The 19,109-nt window shown below is 43.4% G+C and overlaps 2 protein-coding genes across 5 annotated transcripts in view; both read right to left on the minus strand.

The window, feature by feature from the left end:
- Positions 1 to 495: 495 nt before the first annotated feature.
- igfals (insulin like growth factor binding protein acid labile subunit) lies at positions 496 to 11,414 on the minus strand. Of its 2 annotated transcripts, none has more exons than XM_062964654.1 (2): positions 5,751 to 11,414; positions 496 to 3,358 (listed from the first exon to the last, which is right to left on the minus strand). In XM_062964654.1, exons 1-2 carry the CDS (start codon positions 5,758 to 5,760, stop codon positions 1,560 to 1,562), a joined length of 1,809 nt encoding a protein of 602 aa, XP_062820724.1. In that variant the 5' UTR covers positions 5,761 to 11,414; the 3' UTR covers positions 496 to 1,559. The 2 variants fall into 2 exon arrangements, with proteins under 2 accessions (XP_062820724.1, XP_008120350.2); XM_008122143.3 differs by having other exon boundaries at positions 496 to 3,361.
- A 358-nt stretch (positions 11,415 to 11,772) lies between these two features.
- mrtfb (myocardin related transcription factor B) overlaps positions 11,773 to 19,109 on the minus strand; it is a 34,991-nt gene continuing 27,654 nt past the window's right edge. For all 3 annotated transcript variants that reach the window (XM_062964651.1, XM_062964652.1, XM_008122142.3), the window contains exons 14-15: positions 18,484 to 18,544; positions 11,773 to 16,853 (exon numbers count right to left, since the gene is read on the minus strand). In XM_062964651.1, the coding sequence (XP_062820721.1) occupies positions 16,363 to 16,853; positions 18,484 to 18,544 (552 nt within the window). In that variant the 3' untranslated portion in view covers positions 11,773 to 16,362. The remainder of the gene's footprint in view (positions 16,854 to 18,483; positions 18,545 to 19,109) is intronic.

A 19,109-nucleotide genomic window follows, 5' to 3' on the forward strand; every position in this document is an offset into this window, starting at 1 on the left:
TACTCACACTCTGGGGGTTGGGGCTCATCTCCATTTCTAAGCCAAAGAGCCAGCGTTGTCCGTAGACACCTCCAAGGTCATGTGGCCACTGGCATGACTGCATGGAGCGCTGTTACCTTCGCACCAAGCAGTACCTATTGACCTCACACTTGCATGTTTTTTGAACTGCTAGGTTGAGAGAAGCTGGGGCTAACAGAGGAAGCTCACTCTGCTCCCCAAATTCGAATCAGCGACCCTAAAGTCAGCAAGTTCAGCAGCTCAGCGCTTTAACACGCTTTAAATCTGCCGTTTGCGTCCTCAACCAGCCGGTCTCCCCTTTCTGCAGCTGCGCATCGTCACCAAAACGCTGCGTTGAGGACGCAAGTGGCAAAGTTTTGTGGGGAAGGAGTTGCCAAGCTCCTTCATCGCTATGATAAGTCCCTAGATTTGAATGGCTTTTGTTGTTAACTCGGTCCTAATTATGCACATATACACACACATACATATATGCATACATACAGCATCAGATAGCCTTTTTATCAGGTGTTCTCTTTCTGAACAGACCACCCAAAGATGGCTTTGGGGCGCCCTTCAGGAGTGCAAGAAAAAGCTCTCCCAAAGATCGATACAAATGGATAGTAAAAATATAAAGTCCATAGGAAGGAAATCTGACTGATGTTTTGCACGGCTACTTTTAATGACACGAGGCCTTCTTGGCGTTCTCCATCGTGGTCCCTGTGAAATTGCACCCATGGTATTCCTGCACCTGCGTACCCTGCTTCCCCTAAAATAAGACATCCCCAGAAAATAAGACCTAGTAGAGGTTTTGCTGAATTGCTAAATATAAGGCCTCCCCCGAAAGTAAGACCTAGCCAAGTTTTCGTTTGGAAGCATGCCCAATGAACAGAACACCAGAGCATGCGGGATCGGTAAATGTACATACCAGTTGTACATGGAAATAGTGGTAGTAACAAGAAATTCTTGATAGGATTCAGAGTTTGTCTGGTTATGCTGGTTTGTGATGACAACTACTGTACAGTATATAATAAATGTTCATTATTTTATTCAACATCTAGCTGTGCCCGACCACGTGTTGCTGTGGCTAGGACTTAATTTTTCTTTTCTTTTTGTTGTATGAACTTAGAGGCGTGGATGAGAGGTTGTGCTGTCAATTTTCAAGGTTGTGGGGCGTTTAGTTTAGTTGTTTTGTCCGGTGCCGTGATTCCATTACCCTTTTATATATATAGATAAATGAATTCTTCTTCATGGAAAAATAAGACATCCCCTGAAAGTAAGACTTAGCGCATCTTTGGGAGCAAAAATTAATATAAGACACCGTCTTATTTTCAGAGAAACACGGTAGGCATTTTCGGAATTTTCGAAACGGCCATTTATAAATGAAAGACCTTTCTAGAAGATTCCGAAGCCGCCTGCACAGGCGCAGGAAATACCATATGTGCGAATTTCACAGGTGACCCACTCGTAGAAACACGGTTACAGGTAAGCAACCTTTCCTTATCAACGGTCCGTGATTTGAAAGGAAGAGACTTCTCACTTGACGTGGTGGCGAGCGCCCGTGTTCAGCACTCTGCGAAGTGCCTGTCCTGGACGTCCCGCAGGTCCATCCCGGCCAGCTCCCCGGGGCTGGTGCAGGTGATGTTGTTGTAGGTGTGCACGGGGACGTCTCCTTCCGTGACGGACTGCACGTACCGCGGGACCACGTCGGGGTGCTGCAACGCAAAGTCCCGCAGTCCCTTCAGGGAGCAATTGCACTGCCAGTGGTTCCCGTCCAACCCAAGGTGAAGGAGTGTGGGCGAAGGGCTGAGCCAGCCCAAGGGCAAGGTTCTCAGCGAATTGTTCCTCAGGTTCAAATATCCCAGTTTGGAAAAGGGGTCGAAGACGTTGCTCTCCAGGGTCTCCAGACCGTTGTTGGAGAGGTCCAGCCAGGAGAGACGCTGAAGCGGGGCAAAGGCTTCCGGCGAGATTTCCAGCAACTGGTTCGAAGAGAGGAGAAGGTACTCCAGATTCCGGAGGCCCGAAAACTGGTTCGGAGAGAGCCGGACGAGGCGGTTGTGCCGGAGGTCGAGGTCGATGAGTTCGTGCAGGTTGTCCAGGCTGTGCTCCTCGATGGTGGAGATGCCGTTGTGTCGCAGAAAGAGCCGGCGCAAGCTGGAGAGGTTGGAAAACACGAGCGGCCTGATCCGAGTGAGGCAGCTGTTCTCCAAGTGAAGGCTGTGAAGTTGGTTGAGACCCGTGAAGGTGAAGTCGGGAAGGGTCTTGAAGCAGTTTCCAGAGAGGTTCATGACGGCCACCTTGGAGAGGCCCAGGAAGGCCCCCGCCCGGACCTCCTCGATCTGGTTGTCGTTGAGCGCCAGGACGTCCAGCTGGCCCAGCTTGTCGAACCCTCTTTCCAGCAGACTGCGGATCCGGTTGTGTCCGAGTTGGAGCTCCTCCAGGGAGTGGAGGTCCTTGAAGGTCCTGGGCCCCAGGCCCGCGATGGAGTTGCTGGAGAGGCGCAGGACGCGCAGGCTGGAGAGGCCCAGGAACGTGTCCTCAAAGAGGGTGGCCAGGCGGTTGTGGGACAGGTCCAGCCACCGCAGGGACTTCATGCCCACAAAGGCCCGCGGGGCCACGGCGCTGATCTGGTTGTGGTTCAGGTAGAGCTTCTGCAGCTTCTGGAGCCTGGAGAAGACGTTGCCTTTGATGCCCTTGAGCGAGTTCCCACTCAGGTCCAGTTCCCTCAGCTCGTTGAGACTGAGGAAGAGCTGGTGCTGAAGGTAGTGCAGCTTGTTCCCGGCCAAGACCAGCTCCCTCAGGTTGGGCAGGTCGTGGAAGACTTTGTCCGGAAGAACGACCAGGGAGTTCCAGCCGAGATTCAAGTACCAGAGGTTCGAGAGCCCCGCAAACACGCCTTCTTCCACTTTGCTGAACTGGTTGTTGTTGAGCCGAAGGGAGATCAAGTTCTGCAGGTGGAGGAAGATGTTGGGCGCCAGGGCCTTCAGCTGGTTGCGCTCGAGGAACAACGAGTACAAGGCTTCCAGGCCGTGGAAGGTGTGCTGCTCGATCCTCGACAAGTGGCTGCCCTGCAGATTGAGGAACTCCAAGCCGGAGAGGTTTCTGAAGGCAAGGGCCGAGAGCGAGGTGAAGTTGTTGCCGTCCAGCCACAAGGTCTTCACTCCCCTGGGAAGGTTCTCGGGCAGCTTGGTGAGCTTCTGCAGGCTGCACTGGACGCTCAGCTCGTCGTTCCACTCTTCGTAGCTGCAGCTGCACGGCGCAGGGCATTTCTGGATTTCGGGAGCCGTCTGCTCCCGGGCGGGATCTCCGTCGGGTGGCAGAGACCTGGCCGCCAAGGCCCAGGCCACGCTCAGCACCAACAACACTGCTGGGGACAACAAACCACAAAGCAGAAGCTCTAAAACCGGACACACTGCAAAGCTTCATAACACACCATCCGCCTGCGACGGAATCCCGACTCAAGGTCTTTTGAGACAGCGACTCATAGGCCTGACTTGGGTGGTGTGTCACTTTGAGTTTACTCCAGGGGAGTTATGCACATTACATTTTATATATAATCATTCTATTATTATTCTATTACCCTGTTTCCCCGAAAATAAGACATCCCCGAAAAATAAAACCTAGTAGAAGTTTTGCTGAATTGCTAAATATAAGGCCTCCCCCGAAAGTAAGACCTAGCCAAGTTTTTGATTGGAAGCATGCCCGGCGCCTGCCAAACAGAACACCAGATCATGCAGGATTGGTAAATGTACATACCCTGTTTCCCCTAAAATAAGACATCCCCAGAAAATAAGACCTGGTAGAGGCTGGTATAAGGCCTCCACCGAAAGTAAGACCTAGCCTAGCAAAGTTTTTGTTTGGAAGCATGCCCACCAAACATAACTCCATGTACGTAGCATAGAGTGTTGTACATGGAAATATTGGTAGTAACAAGAAATTCTTGATAGGATTCACAGTTTGTCTGGTGATGCTGGTTTGTGATGACAACTACTGTACAGTATATAATAAATGTTCATTTTTTTTGTTCAACAATAAATGTGAATTCTTCTTCATGGAAAAATAAGACATCCCCTGAAAATAAGACCTAGCGCATCTTTGGGAGCAAAAATTAATATAAGACACTGTCTTATTTTCAGGGAAACACGGTACCAGTTGTATATGGAAATAATGGTAGTATCAAGAAATTCTTGATAGCATTCACAGTTTGTCTGGTTTTGCTGGTTTGTGATGACAACTACTGTACAGTATATAATTTTTTTTGTTCAACAATAAATGTGAATTCTTCATGGAAAACTAAGACATCCCCTGAAAATAAGACCTAGAGCATCTTTGGGAGCAAAAATTAATATAAGACACTGTCTTATTTTCGGGGAAACACAGTATTATTGTAGTATATTATTACTATTATATTACTATTATTATATTATTACTATTATATTATTATTATATTATTCATTATTCATGACTACATTGAAACTACAATAGAGAGAAATCAGCGTGGAAACTGCAAGAGGTCCCATAGACTGTTGTACATGGAAATAATGGTAGTAAATAGTTTTTGATTTATTAAATACAGTTATATATTGCAATTATATATTTTTGTTATTTAAACTATATATATTGTGAAATTATGACCACCCAAGTCATGCTAGGTTTTTTGGTGAATTTTGACACACCAAGTGCAAAAGGTTGCCCATCATTGTCTTAGGAGGAGACTGACCCTATTGATCCCAATGGAATGCTCCCCTTTTTGGGCTCAATTGTCTTGCCAAAATGACATTCGCATCGTATGGCCGCCTTAGTGCTGAGCCAAAGCGAAAGAGGAAGCTGGTTCAGGAGCTCTTCTTTGAGTGTCATGATCTCCAATCTTTGACATCTCCGGTCGGCTGACAAAGAACAGATGCCGGCCATAAAACGGGCCAGCCATAAAACCTCAATGACCCTCTGGTATGTGAGAGCCCCTATATAAATGGGCCAAAGAGAAGGTTCTGGTATTCGGTACAATAAAACCTGTTGGAATCTACCAGCGTGTGTCTTGGTGCTTTTTTTGGTGGAAGACTGACCCACAGCACAACTGGGAGAAGAGAAACCGACAACGAGGGACCTCATCTCGCATTTAATGTCCGTGGATCAATGCTTTACAGTGCTTATTTCATTTAATTGCTCAATGATATGCAATCTTTGGATTTGTAGTTTGATAAGGCACCAGCACTCTTTGGCATGGGAGACGCAAAAGAGTTGCAAAACGACACCCCCAGGCCGTTAAAGTGGATCTATGTGTTGTCGAAGGCTTTCATGGCCAGGATCACAGGGTTGTTGTATGTTTTCCAGGCTGTGTGGCCATGTTCCAGAAGCATTCTCTCCTGACGTTTTGCCCACATCTGTGGCAGGCATCCTCAGAGGATGTGGGCGAATTGTCAAGAAAGAATACTTCTGGAACATGATGTCATGATCTCCGATCTTTGACATCTCCCTCTGATATGTGAGAGCCCCTATATAAATGGGCCAAAGAGAAGGTTCTGGTATTCTGTACAATAAAAACCTGTTGGAATCTACCAGCGTGTGTCTTGGTGCTTCCTTCTGTGGAAGACTGACCCACAGCACAACTGGAAGAAGAGAACCTCACACATGGCCACACAGCCTAGAAAACACGCAACAACCCTGGATCTATTCTAGGGCATAGATCAGGCAACGGCGCAGATTTGCACCGCCTAGTTCTAAAGAAATATCCCGAAAATGCACAGAAAGGCTCTTACCTTTAATCATGCTTTTTTTCCTCGCGAAAAAAGAAAGAATACAGAAAGTTGTGAAGTGCAACCGCTCCGGGCAAGTCCTGCCAGGAGAATCCAAAGCGAGTGCAGACGGTGCAGCCGATTGCAGCGCAGCCGCCACCACCTTGACGCTCAGCCAGCGGTTTGCGTGGCTCCTCTTGAACTCGTCCTTCTCGGGCGCGGAGGAGCGGGTGCCAGGTGAGGCGAAGAGGCCTCAGGGCCGGCGGAGATCGAGCTCTCCTTGCGCGATCGACCCGGAGGCTTCGGCTTCTTCGGACTAAGTAAACCAAGGCGTTTGGCTCCAGAGGTTGGCAAACACTTCCCTCTGTTTACACAGACCCAAAGCATTCATCGTTGCAGAGCGAGCAAGAGAGCGAACTTGCTTTTAATACAATCACAAGTTGTGCCCGGCCACGCGTTGCTGTGGCTTATGGGAATCCTTTGTTGGCCGGGTGGAATAGCAGTGAATAGCCTTGCAGCCTCAAAGCCTGGCCGTTTTCTCTCAATCAAAGAGCTGCCTTGAAGCCTGGCTACTTCCTTTGTAGGGGAATCCTTGTTTGGCCAATTGAACTGCACTGAATAGTCTTATAGGTTCAAAGCCTGGCCGTTTTCTCTCAATCAAAGAGCTGCCTTGAAGCCTGGCTACTTCCTTTGTAGGGGAATCCTTGTTTGGCCAATTGAACTGCACTGAATAGTCTTATAGCTTCAAAGCCTGGCTGTTTTCTCTCAATCAAAGAGCTGCCTTGAAGCCTGGCTACTTCCTTTGTAGGGGAATCCTTGTTTGGCCAATTGAACTGCACTGAATAGTCTTATAGCTTCAAAGCCTGGCCGTTTTCTCTCAATCAAAGAGCTGCCTTGAAGCCTGGCTACTTCCTTTGTAGGGGATTCCTTGTTTGGCCAGATTGAACTGCACTGAATAGTCTTATAGCTTCAAAGCCTGGCTGTTTTCTCTCAATCAAAGAGCTGCCTTGAAGCCTGGATGCTTCCTTTGTAGGGGAATCCTTGTTTGGCCAGATTGAACTGCACTGAATAGTCTTATAGCTTCAAAGCCTGGCTGTTTTCTCTCAATCAAAGAGCTGCCTTGAAGCCTGGCTACTTCCTTTGTAGGGGATTCCTTGTTTGGCCAGATTGAACTGCACTGAATAGTCTTATAGCTTCAAAGCCTGGCTGTTTTCTCTCAATCAAAGAGCTGCCTTGAAGCCTGGCTACTTCCTTTGTAGGGGATTCCTTGTTTGGCCAGATTGAACTGCACTGAGTAGTCTTGCAGCTTCAAAGCCTGGCTGCTTTCTACATCGGGCATCCTTGCTAGGCCAGGTTGGATGGGACGGAGTAGCCTCGTGGCTTCAAAGCCTGGGGGTTTTCCACCTAGGGGAAATCTTAGTTGTCCAGGTTGAATAGCACTGAATAGCCCAGCTGCTTGCAAGCCTGGCCGCTTTCTACTTTGCGGAATCCTTGGTTGGCCAGGTTGAAGAGCAATTAATAGTCTCTGTCTGAATGCTGCAATTAGCCACCTTGATTAGCATTTAATGGCCTTGCAGCTTCAAAGCCTGGCTGCTTCCTGCCTGGGGGAAATCCTCTGTTGGGAAGTGTTAGCTGGCGCTGATTGTGTCCTTTCTGGAATTCCCAATTTCCCTGCTTTCAGAGTGTTGCTCTTTATTGACTGTCCTGGTTTTAGAGATTATATTGTTCTGTTTTTTGATGAATTTTGACACACCAAGCGCAAAAGCTTGCCCATCATTGATCTACTCACATTGGCATGTTTTCGAACTGCTAGGTTGGCAGAAGCTTGGGCTAACAATGGGAGCTCGCCCCGCTCCCCGGATTTGAACTGCTGAGCTTTCGGTCTGCAAGTTCAGCGTTTTAACATGATTTTGGAGGCGTCTACAGACAACTCTTCGGCTTAGAAATGGAGATGAGCAACAACACACAGAGTCGGACACGACTAGGCTTAACGTCGGAGGAAAACCTTTACGTTTACTAACATGATGGTTGTTATTTTAAATTTACATGACGATGAACATATGAATGCCTAAGTCGCAGAGTAGCTTAAAATACTTCGACCTTTGTCTGTTCAAACTGTTAAGAGGACTTTCTGATGGTAGACCTTGGTCCGTCGGGTCTTCCTGAGCAGCCGAAGGAGGTTAGAGTCCTGCATTCGAGTTTTATTTGCTCAGAGCTTTCCAAATATTGGTTCGACTGGAGAAAAAGGACGGCACACACACATGCAGAGGGAAGTTTTTGGAGGGGAGAGAAGGTTGTGGTTGCGTTTTCTCCACCGATCTTTTTGTGCTTCGTTGACTTGCCTCCCTGCTCCCCGTTTGCTCCATTTCGGCCTTTCTTGTTCTTGGAAATTATAGATCGAAAGGGAGAAAGACACACAGAGTCTCCCGGGCGCTAAGTACATATTGACACAAGCTGTAATCGGGCAAAGCCGTTAAAAAAAGGACCGAGTCAGCAGAGACATTTGGCTCGATTTTAGCTCAAAATTGACTTTTCCCGGGGACATTAACTCCCTCGGGTACAACGTATCTCGACTTTTAAGGAGCCACGTCGAGAGTCTCATGAGAAGAACGAGGCTCAGACGTGTTCACGTGGTTGGTGGTTGCGTCCGGAATTTGCTCCAACATAGACACGTTCACAACCTCTGAGGATGCCTGCCATAGATGTGGGCGAAACGTCAGGAGAGAATGCTTCTGGAACATGGCCACACAGCCCGAAAGACATACAACAACCCATAGACACGTTCATTTACAACAACACAACAACATTTATATCCCACCCTTCTCACCCGAGGGGACTCAGGGCGGCTTACAAAAATTGGCAAAATTTAATGCCCAAAATACAATCATAAAAACAAAACAATAACAGATCTATTAATAACATTGTTAAAACAAATTATAAAACCTTAAAAACGTATATATATAATTAATTTGAGTGGCTGCAAAGCGAAGAAGGACATGAAGAACCTCAGGCTCTGAATGGTCTCCTTCAATGAGGATTGTTTATCATGTCAGAAGCAAATTGAGAATACAGTTATAATATATAGAAAATCCACAAAGCTAAAAATTTGGAATTGTACTAGATTTCTTTTGACCAGAAGTTGGACACTTGGGAATGGCTAGATATTGGAAAACCGGGAAGTGGAGGGAAATCTGGGATCTTCGGCTTCTAGGAAACATGTCTGATAACGTGAGCAAACACCTCTTGTCGGTAAATCATTACACTTTTATAGAAAGATGCCACCCGCCTATTGATTTTGACGATGGAGGGTTGAATGAAAAGTAATGCCTCCACCTTCATTACTTGGGTTTGTTTGGGAATATTTTAACTAAACCAAACGCAGAAATAATCCTTAGAATGTGCTCTTTAACGACCACTATTCACTTTCCCACATCATCACCAGACCATTGGATACAATTCTGCCAACGATGAACAAGTTTTCTGAAGCCGTCACGGAAGAAGTCGACACTCGGTTTCCGCAACCGGCGTCTCGCCGGACCCATCGTGCACAGATCTTCCGAAAGCCAAGCAAAGCAATAATGTAACCCACATGTTCTTGTGAAATAAATAATAAATAATAAATAAACTTTATTTTTATATCCCGCCCCATCTCCCCGAAGGGACTCGGGGCGGCTCACAACAGGGACAAGCCCGAACAACAACAACATATTTAACATAAACTTAAAACATTCCAACAATACGCAAAATAAAATAATGGACAAATGCCGATTATGCTTGACATTTCTCTCTGAGTGATACGAGGATCGTCCTGAATAAATCTGTCAACCTTTTGCTTGTGAAACTCGGTGGTTGCTGTCACAGGACGTCCAATTCTTTGTCACGCAAGTCAGATTTTCCCTTCTCAACATCTTTAGACTTACTCGCCCCACGACGCACAGGACTCACATCAACACAATCATCACAAACAGTGTGCATTCTCTGATGCATCTCCTTTGAGGTGACACCTTCTGCTGCCAAGAATTCAGTGACTGCACGTTGCTTAAGTCGCATTGACTGACCGTCTGCGCAGGGTTCCATACTTCCCACTTTAACAACACAACCGTCCAATGCTAAGGCTTCCCCGTCTGCGCAGGGTTCCATACTTCGCCCTTTAACAACACAACCGTTCAATGCTAAGGCTTCTCCATCTGCGCAGGGTTCCATACTTCGCCCTTTAACAACACAACCGTTCAATGCTAAGGCTTCCCCGTCTGCGCAGGGTTCCATACTTCGCCCTTTAACAACACAACCGTTCAATGCTAAGGCTTCCTCGTCTACGCGGGGTTCCATACTTCGCCCTTTAACAACACAACCGTCCAATGCTAAGGCTTCCCCGTCTGCGCAGGGTTCCATACTTCGCCCTTTAACAACACAACCGTTCAATGCTAAGGCTTCCTCGTCTACGCGGGGTTCCATACTTCGCCCTTTAACAACACAACCATCCAATGCTAAGACTTCTCCATCTGCGCAGGGTTCCATACTTCGCATGTTAACAACACAACCGTTCAATGCGAAGGCTTCCCTGTCTGCGCAGGGATCCATACTTCATGCTTTAACAACACAACCTTTCAATGCTAAGGCTTTCCCGTCTGCACAGGGTTCCATACTTCGCACGTTAACACAACCGTTCAATGCAAAGGCTTCCCCATCTGCGCAGGGTTCCATACTTGGCACTTTAACAACACAACCGTTCAATGCGAAGGCTTCCCTGTCTGCGCAGGGATCCATACTTCGTGCTTTAACAACACAACCTTTCAATGCTAAGGCTTTCCCGTCTGCGCAGGGTTCCATACTTCGCACTTTAACAACATAATCTGGGATGGTCCAGGAGGTCACCAAGAGGCTGAAGCGACTGAATGAATAAACAACAACAACAGCAACGTTGTCGTCTCTGTTAATGGACTACCTTTTCAATTATTTTTTTGAACTAAGTCCTGACGAACTCACCAAGAATGTTGAAATCTTTTAGAAGTTGCTGATGGTACAAATGAAACAGAGAAGTTCACTGGCATTATACTTGTCCTGGACAATTGACAGTTCTGAATAAACAGAAACATCTGACCGATCGATGCCAATCCGTTGGTCCAAACATTGCTAAACTTTTCTCTGAAAGGTGTTCCGTTCGGTTTTGCAGAAGCTGCGCCGTCCAAGATGATTATGGTTGGCTTTGGTTTCACCTTGCAGTAGTTGATTTGAATGTGTTTCTAATAACTTTATTCTTGTATCCCGCCCTAAATACACCACAAAATACGACCACAAGATACATTTAAAACATATAAACATATAAAATCAAAGGCATATAAAATACAGTACAATAAAAACAAATGTTCTGCAATCAACACAGTGCTGTGTAGTAGGCACCAAGGAAATTGGGAAGCAAAGTAATGGGAAGGGACTGGACTAATTTTGAGGACTATTTAAAAAAGAACAATTAAAAGATATGATGATATTAAGGACGAAAAGAATATGTAACCTTCCCCCCCCCCCTTGAGAGATAGGAACTTGGGCTTTTACCCAGAGTTCCTATAAATAATAATAATAATAATAATAATAATAATCATAATCATAATCATAATAATAATAATTTTATTTTTATACCCCGCCCCATCTCCCTGAAAGGACTCGGGGCGGCTTACATGGGGCCTGGCCCGATAAAACAAACAAATAACAGTAACAAAGCAATAAAACAATTATCCCAGTAAAAAACATCAACATCAATAAAAACAATCATTAAAACCAACAAGCAGGATACAGTATTAAAAACAGGCAAAGGAAGAAGAACGGAAGTCAATCAATTTTTATTATTTTTATTCTTATTTTTATCTTTGCTCCTAATTTTTTCTTTCTTCTATGATCCACACTCATCTCTTTCTTAAATTCTTTCTTGCACATCCCTATCCTATCGATAATTTGTTCTCACTCTTTCGCTGTATATATCACTCGAAACTTCAATAAAAACTTTTGAAATTGAACGAACTGGCCAAGAAACACCATCGCGATAGCCACATAAATTAATTCATTTATTTGCCACACAAACTTGTGAAATTGAGAAGATAAACATTTTTTTCCCCCTCCTTAGCCGCAATATTGCCACTATGTACAAAATATAGGATAAAATCACTACACATATAAAAAATACAGTCTGCATTACATACAGTACAATGTGCAAAACATGGCAAAGGGAGCGCATGGAATTGATTTGTCGGACTGCAAGGATCCAATCCAAAGGCAACCGTGGCTTCCTTTCCAAAGGCTTGTGGGAAAAGAATAGATTCCCTTCCTTGAACTAGCATTGAAATAAACGAGTTTGTCTGTCTGTCTGTCTGTCTGTCTACATTGGGATTGGTTTTGTTTCCTAAGCGAGGTGCTAAGACACATCATCGTGACGACAAACGAGAAGAGAAATGTCAACGAAAGCATGATTGTTACCACAAAATAGAGAAAGGAAACGATCGAGCATGGGTTTCTCCATTCAGTTTCAGAAAACAGGGAAATTCCAGACAGGAGACAATCAGGGCCAGTTAACACCTCCCAACAAAGGATTCCCCCCCCCCCAGGTAGGAAGCAGCCAGGCTTTGAAGCGGCAAGGCTATTCAATGCTAATCAAGTTGGTCAACGGCAACATTCACACTTGCCTCAAACAGACAGGAGTTTCTTAACTTTATCCACCCTGGACATTATTCCATATACAGTAGAGAAGGGGTCCCCAAACTTTTTAAACAGGGGCCCAGTTCACGATCCTTTGGACCGTTGGAGGGCCAGACTATAGTTGGCCACCGAGCAATAATAATCATTATTATTATTAATAATAATAATAATAATGAGGATTGGAAGAGACCCCTTGGGCCATTGAGTCCAATCTCCTTCTTTCTGCCTTTGTGCACAAAAGGAACAAGCTGAGCACCCATGACAGTTGGCCTCCCAGCCTCAATGTTAATAATAATAATAATAATAATAATAATAATAATAATAATAATAATAATAATAATAAACCCTTGGGCCATTGAGTCCAACCCCCTTCTGCCTTTGTGCACCAAAAGCACAATCAAAGTACTCCTGACAGATGGCCTCCCAGCCTCAATATTTATTATTGTTGTTGTTGTTGTTGTTGTTGTTGTTGTTGTTGTTGTTGTTGTTGTTACCTGGTGGTGATGGGCACACTGGGTGCCGTGCCAAAAGATTTCAGCCGGCATTTGGAAACAATAGACTTGGACAAAATTACAATCTGCCAACTGCAAAAGGCCACCCGACTGGGATCTGCACGCATCATCCGAAAATACATCACACAGTCCTAGACACTTGGGAAGTGTTCGACTTGTGATTTTGTGATACGAAATCCAGCATATCGATCTTGTTTGCTGTGTCATAATAATAAAATAATAATAATAATAATACATCACATAGTAATTACAACATAACATTACTGCGTATTGAACTACTTTCTCTTTCAAATTTGTTGTATAACATGATGTTTTGGTGCTTAATTTGTAAAATCGTAACCTAATTTGATGTTTAATAGGCTTTTCCTTAATGCCTCCTTATTATCCAAGATATTCGCTTACCCAAGCTTCTGCTGGCCCGTTTAGCTTGGATAAGTGAGACTCTACTGTATATGGAATAATGTCCAGGGTGGATAAACAAGCAGGGTATAATATATATACAAAACAAAATATATACTAAACAAGCAGGGTATTATATATATCTATATCTATCTATCTCTATCTCTATCTATCTATCTATATATATATATAAATACCTTGCTTGTTTAGTTTCCAACGGAACTCGGAACCTCTGAGGATGCATGGCATAGATGTGGGTGAAACGTCAGGAGAGGATGCTTCCAGATCATGGCCAAATCTCACCGCAACCCAGGGATTCCAGCCATAAAGGCCTTCGGCATAACATTATAATGTCTGGAAATAAAATTCAAAGTAGGAAATCTATTTTGTTTCAGCTGTTCGGACTATGAGAGGTTCTAGTCCAGATGACAGCTGGGTAATCTCCCCTCCCTGTTGACATCGACATATTTGCACCTTGACCCAGATTATTGGGATTTTAAGATTTCATTTTGTATGTGACTTTTATGACTGTTTTTATCGTTGTTTGATGTTTTATTGTTGATTGATCTGTTTTTACTGTTTGTTTTTATATTGTTGTGCCGGGCTTGGCCCCATGTAAGCCGCCCCAAGTCCCTTCGGGGAGATGAGGCGGGGTATAAGAATAAAGTTATTATTATTATTTTATTACGACACAGCAAACAAGACAGATATGCTGGATTTCGTTTCACAAAATCACAAGTCAAACACTTCCCAAGTGTCTAGGACTGTGTGATGTATTTTCGGATGATGCGTGCAGATCCCAGTAGGGTGGCCTTTTGCAGTTGGCAGATGATGATGATGACGATGATTATTATTATTATTATTATTATTATGACACAGCAAACAAGACAGATATGCTGGATTTCGTTTCACAAAATCACAAGTCAAACACTTCCCAAGTGTCTAGGACTGTGTGATGTATTTTCGGATGATGCTGCAGATCCCAGCAGGGTGGCCTTTTGCAGCTGGCAGATCGTAATTTTGTCAATGTCTATTGTTTCCAAATGCCGGCTGAGATCTTTTAGCACGGCACCCAGTGTGCCCATCACCACCGGGACCACCTGCACTGGTTTCTGCCAGAGTAGTAGTAGTATTATTATTATTATTATTATTATTATTATTATTATTATTATAATACAGCTAAGTAAACTGATGTATCCTCTTTCTTTGGGTTCAAACGACCAGCGGTTGCTCAGTGGAGAAGCACATAGCTCACATGCAGAAAATTCCCAGGTAAAGGAGGAAATGATTGGAAATAGCTCCGAAAAGACGTCGGTAGATACAGGAGTCAATACAGATATCAAGATACCCATTAGCCATCCAAAGCACGAGCCTCTAAAACAGACAAATATGACATGGCAGCAAAGAGCTCCCTTGGAGTAGAGGCAACCCGTCTTGTCAGAGCAGGGAAATGTGTCTGCTTCTTATATACACCTTTATTTAGCGTATTTCAAAATACGATTTTAGAGATTACCTGCCTTGAAAGGGAAGGTGTGACCGTCACCTGGGTCCATTTTCCACTCAGTGATAAAAATGCCATTCCGAGACCACGAGTTTACGGGGAAATGGCACAAGCAGTGCTACCATCGGAAACAAACAATCCATTATTAGGTTTAACAAAATAGCAGCCTTTGGGTCAGAACTGATCATGGAGATATATTTTTTTTAAAGTCAGGAAGAATTTGAAATAAAAGGCCAAATTTCAAGCATTTTTTAAAAATGTGTTCTCTTTGGGTCAGCTAGCTCAGAGTAGTCCTATTGTAGGAACCGTAGGAATATTATTCCCAAATAGATATACACGGCTGAGTAATTATTTCCCCTGCCCTCCAGCCTCCATCGTTTTAAAACATCCCACCTGTTTCCTTCAGTTTCCTCTGGAATGTTTTAGTGCCATAATATTGTGATAGATTTGCGCCGTTATATACAATGCACCACGTTCCCTCCCGTGTGCAGCTATGTCTTTCACCGTGTGCAGCTATGTCTTTTCACAGGATTGCAAAGCCCTCTTATTACAGTAGAGTCTCACTTATCCAACGTTCTGGATTATCCAACGCATTTTTGTAGTCAATGTTTTCAATACATTGTGATATTTTGGTGCTAAATTTATAAATACAGTAATTACTACATAGCATTACTGCGTATTGAACTACTTTTTCTGACAAATTTGTTGTATAACATGATGTTTTGGGGCTTAATTCTGTCAAATTTGTTGTATAACATGTTTTGGTGCTTAATTTGTAAAATCATAACCTAATTTGATGTTTACAATACATTGTGATATTTTGGTGCTAAATTCGTAAATACAGTAATTACTACATAGCATTATTTCGTATTGAACTACTTTTTTGTCAGATTTGTTGTATAAAATGTTTTGGTGCTTAATTTGTAAAATCATAACCTAATTTAATATTTAATAGACTTTTCCTTAATCTCTCCTTATTATCCAACATATTTGCTTATCCAACGTTCTGCCGGCCCGTTTACGTTGGATAAGTGAGACTCTACTGTATAACTCTATCTTAGTAGAATACAGTAGAGTCTCACTTATCCAACGTTCTGGATTATCCAACACATTTTTGTAGTCTATGTTTTCAATATATCGTGATATTTTGGTGCTAAATTCGTAAATACAGTAATTATTACATAGCATTACTGCGTATTGAACTACTTTTTCTGACAAATTTGTTGTATAAAATGTTTTGGTGCTTAATTTGTAAAACCATAACCTAATTTAATATTTAATAGGTTTTTCCTTAATTTCTCCTTATTATCCAAAATATTTGCTTATCCAATGTTCTGCCGGTCCGTTTACGTTGGATAAGTGAGACTCTACTGTATAACTCTATCTTAGCAGAATATCGCTCTTTGTTTTCGCTACTTACGCTTCTCTTTCTACAAATTCGGAAAGACCGATTCCTCGGACCTGAAAGGCAATGGACCAGCATTGTGATGCGCGTCTTGAAAACCCGCGAGCGAGCGGCCGAGCTTTGCCCCTCGGGTTAATCCCAGTGCAGCTGCAGATCCTGCGCATCGAGGAAATCCGTGGAAAACACGCTCGGGGAGGTCGAGTCGAGCGGCGTCAACCCCGAGGAGGCGTTTGGCATCGTGATGTCCAACCACTCCATGGCGTCTGGGAGGTCGAGAGACAAGCAGGGATTATTCGCAGCTGCGCCGAAGGGCAAATCAGACGTTTCCATGGGCGCCTGGGAGGGATCCAGCAAGCCAGGGTGGTTCAGCAGGTCGTCCTGGAGGTCCTCGATGAGGGAGAAGGTGTCTCCGTCCTTGCCATCGCCTTCCAGAAGAGCTTCCAGATGGTTCTCCAGGCACAGGGAGGAGTCGCCGGCCGGCCCGAAGGAGAGCGGAGGCGCCACTTGCACCCGCGGCGGAGGGCGGGAGACCACCGTGCTCACCGGCATCGTGCTGATATTGGCCGTCACTGGGCTCATTCTGGAAATCACAGCAGACTCTTCCTTGGTCGGCATGAATATCTCTGTTTGAAAGATAAATCAGGATCAGGTTGTTTTTATGGCATACATAGTATAATTTATAGATCTATATATATAAAAGAGTGATGGCATCAGGGCAGCGGACAAAACAACAAAACTACAGGCCCCCCAACCTCGAAATTTGACAACACAACCCATCATTCACGGCTCTAGGTTGATACAACAAAAAGAAAAGAAAAAGAAAGTCCTAATTACAGGGAGAGGAATAATAGTTTTTATCCAATTGCTGCCAGTTAGAAGGCTAAGCTCCGCCCACTTGGTCTCCTAGCAACCTACTCAGCCCAGGAGACAGGCACAGTTAGGCCTCACTTAGGCCTCTTCCACAGATTATCAGATTTTAACTGGATTATATGGCAGTGTAGACTCAAGGCCCTTCCACACAGCTATATAACCCATTTAAAATCTTATATTATCTGCTTTGAACTGGATTATCTTGACTCCACACTGCCATATAATCCACTTCAGTGTGCATACTAAACATAAAGACAACCATACAACAGACATTCAATACCACCACTACCTCAACCATTTCTCACCAACACCACCAGACAACGACACAGCAACGCGTGGCCGGGCACAGCTAGTATATAATATATTGTATATACTTATAATATTGATAATAATATTATAATGTAATACAATATTATACTAATAATAATATAATATAATAATATTCATTACTGTATATATTATATAGGTAAAGGTAAGTCCAGTCATGTAGGACTCTGGGGGTTGGTGCTCATCTCCAATTCTAAGCCGAAGAGCCGGCGTTGTCTGTAGACACCTCCAAGGTCATGTGGCCACTGGCATGACTGCATGGAGCGCCGTTACCTTCCCGCCGGAGCGGTACCTATTGATCTACTCACATTGACATGTTTTCGAACTGCTAGGTTGGCAGGAGCTGGGGCTAACAGCGGGCGCTCGGCCGCTTTCGGGATTTGAACCTGGGACCTTTCGGTCTGCAAGTTCAGCAGCTCAGTGCTTTAACACACTTCGCCACCTATATTAAATGTACAATATAGTAATGTAATGCTTATATTGTGCTATACTAATAATATATTGTATGCACATTTGATTTGTAAGCCGCTCTGAGTCCCCTCCGGGGTGAGAAGAGCAGCATATAAATGTAGCAAATTTTATTTATTTTTATTTTATTTATTACAATATTTATATCCTGCCCTTCTCACCCAATAGGGGACTCAGGGTGGCTTACAATAAAACACATATATAAAATTGTACAATACATTGTGAATCAATTAAAAAGTTATTAAATTACATCAGACATTCATAAAAACACTTATAAAATACAGATGGGCATGTTCGATAAATAAATAATACAGTAGAGTTATAAGAGATATGGACACATACATAAAGCGTAATGATGAAATGTACAAGGACACAACGTATCTCATTTCATTTCTATTCTTAAAAATAGATGACTTTATGGCTTATTCCATATAGATTCAAAGGTTTATCTTTACGTTTGCGCAATAAATCTACACATTGCAACCGACCCACTAATGTGCGGCGACACAACAGTTTGGAAAGCTCTCTAGAATCAAAAGACTCAAGATGTGGAAGGTGCATCCTATGCTTCATTGCAATCTGGCTTACCTCCGCTCTTGATGAGGATCTCAAAGAGGTCATCCATTTGCTGGCTGTGCGCACTGGAAATCTGCAATACAGAGGATTTCTTTGGTTTATATACCATTTTTCACATACTGTATATACTCGAGTATAAGCCTAGTTTTTCAGCCAAAGTTTGAGTAGTCGGCTAGCGATATGAAACTGGCTAAGAATTACTGTATATACTCGAGTATAAGCCTAGTTTTTCAGCCCTTTTTTTAAGACTGAAAAAGCCCCCTCGGCTTATACTCGGGTGAGGGTCCTGGTTGGCTTATATTTGGGTCAGCTTATACTCGAGAATATAGGATACATTTATTATTTTTCTCTATTATTATTGGTATTATTACAGTTATTATTTTTCTCTATTATTATTGGTATTATTACAGTTATTATTTTTCTCTATTATTATTGGTATTATTACAGTTATTATTTTTCTCTATTATTGTTGCTACTATTACATTTATTATTTTTCTCTATTATTGTTGCTACTATTACATTTATTATTTTTCTCTATTATTGTTGCTACTATTACATTTATTATTTTTCTCTATTATTGTTGCTACTATTACATTTATTATTTTTCTCTATTATTGTTGCTACTATTACATTTATTA

Source organism: Anolis carolinensis, unplaced genomic scaffold (genome assembly GCF_035594765.1).
Source record: "Anolis carolinensis isolate JA03-04 unplaced genomic scaffold, rAnoCar3.1.pri scaffold_13, whole genome shotgun sequence".
NCBI classification, from domain to species: domain Eukaryota; kingdom Metazoa; phylum Chordata; class Lepidosauria; order Squamata; family Dactyloidae; genus Anolis; species Anolis carolinensis.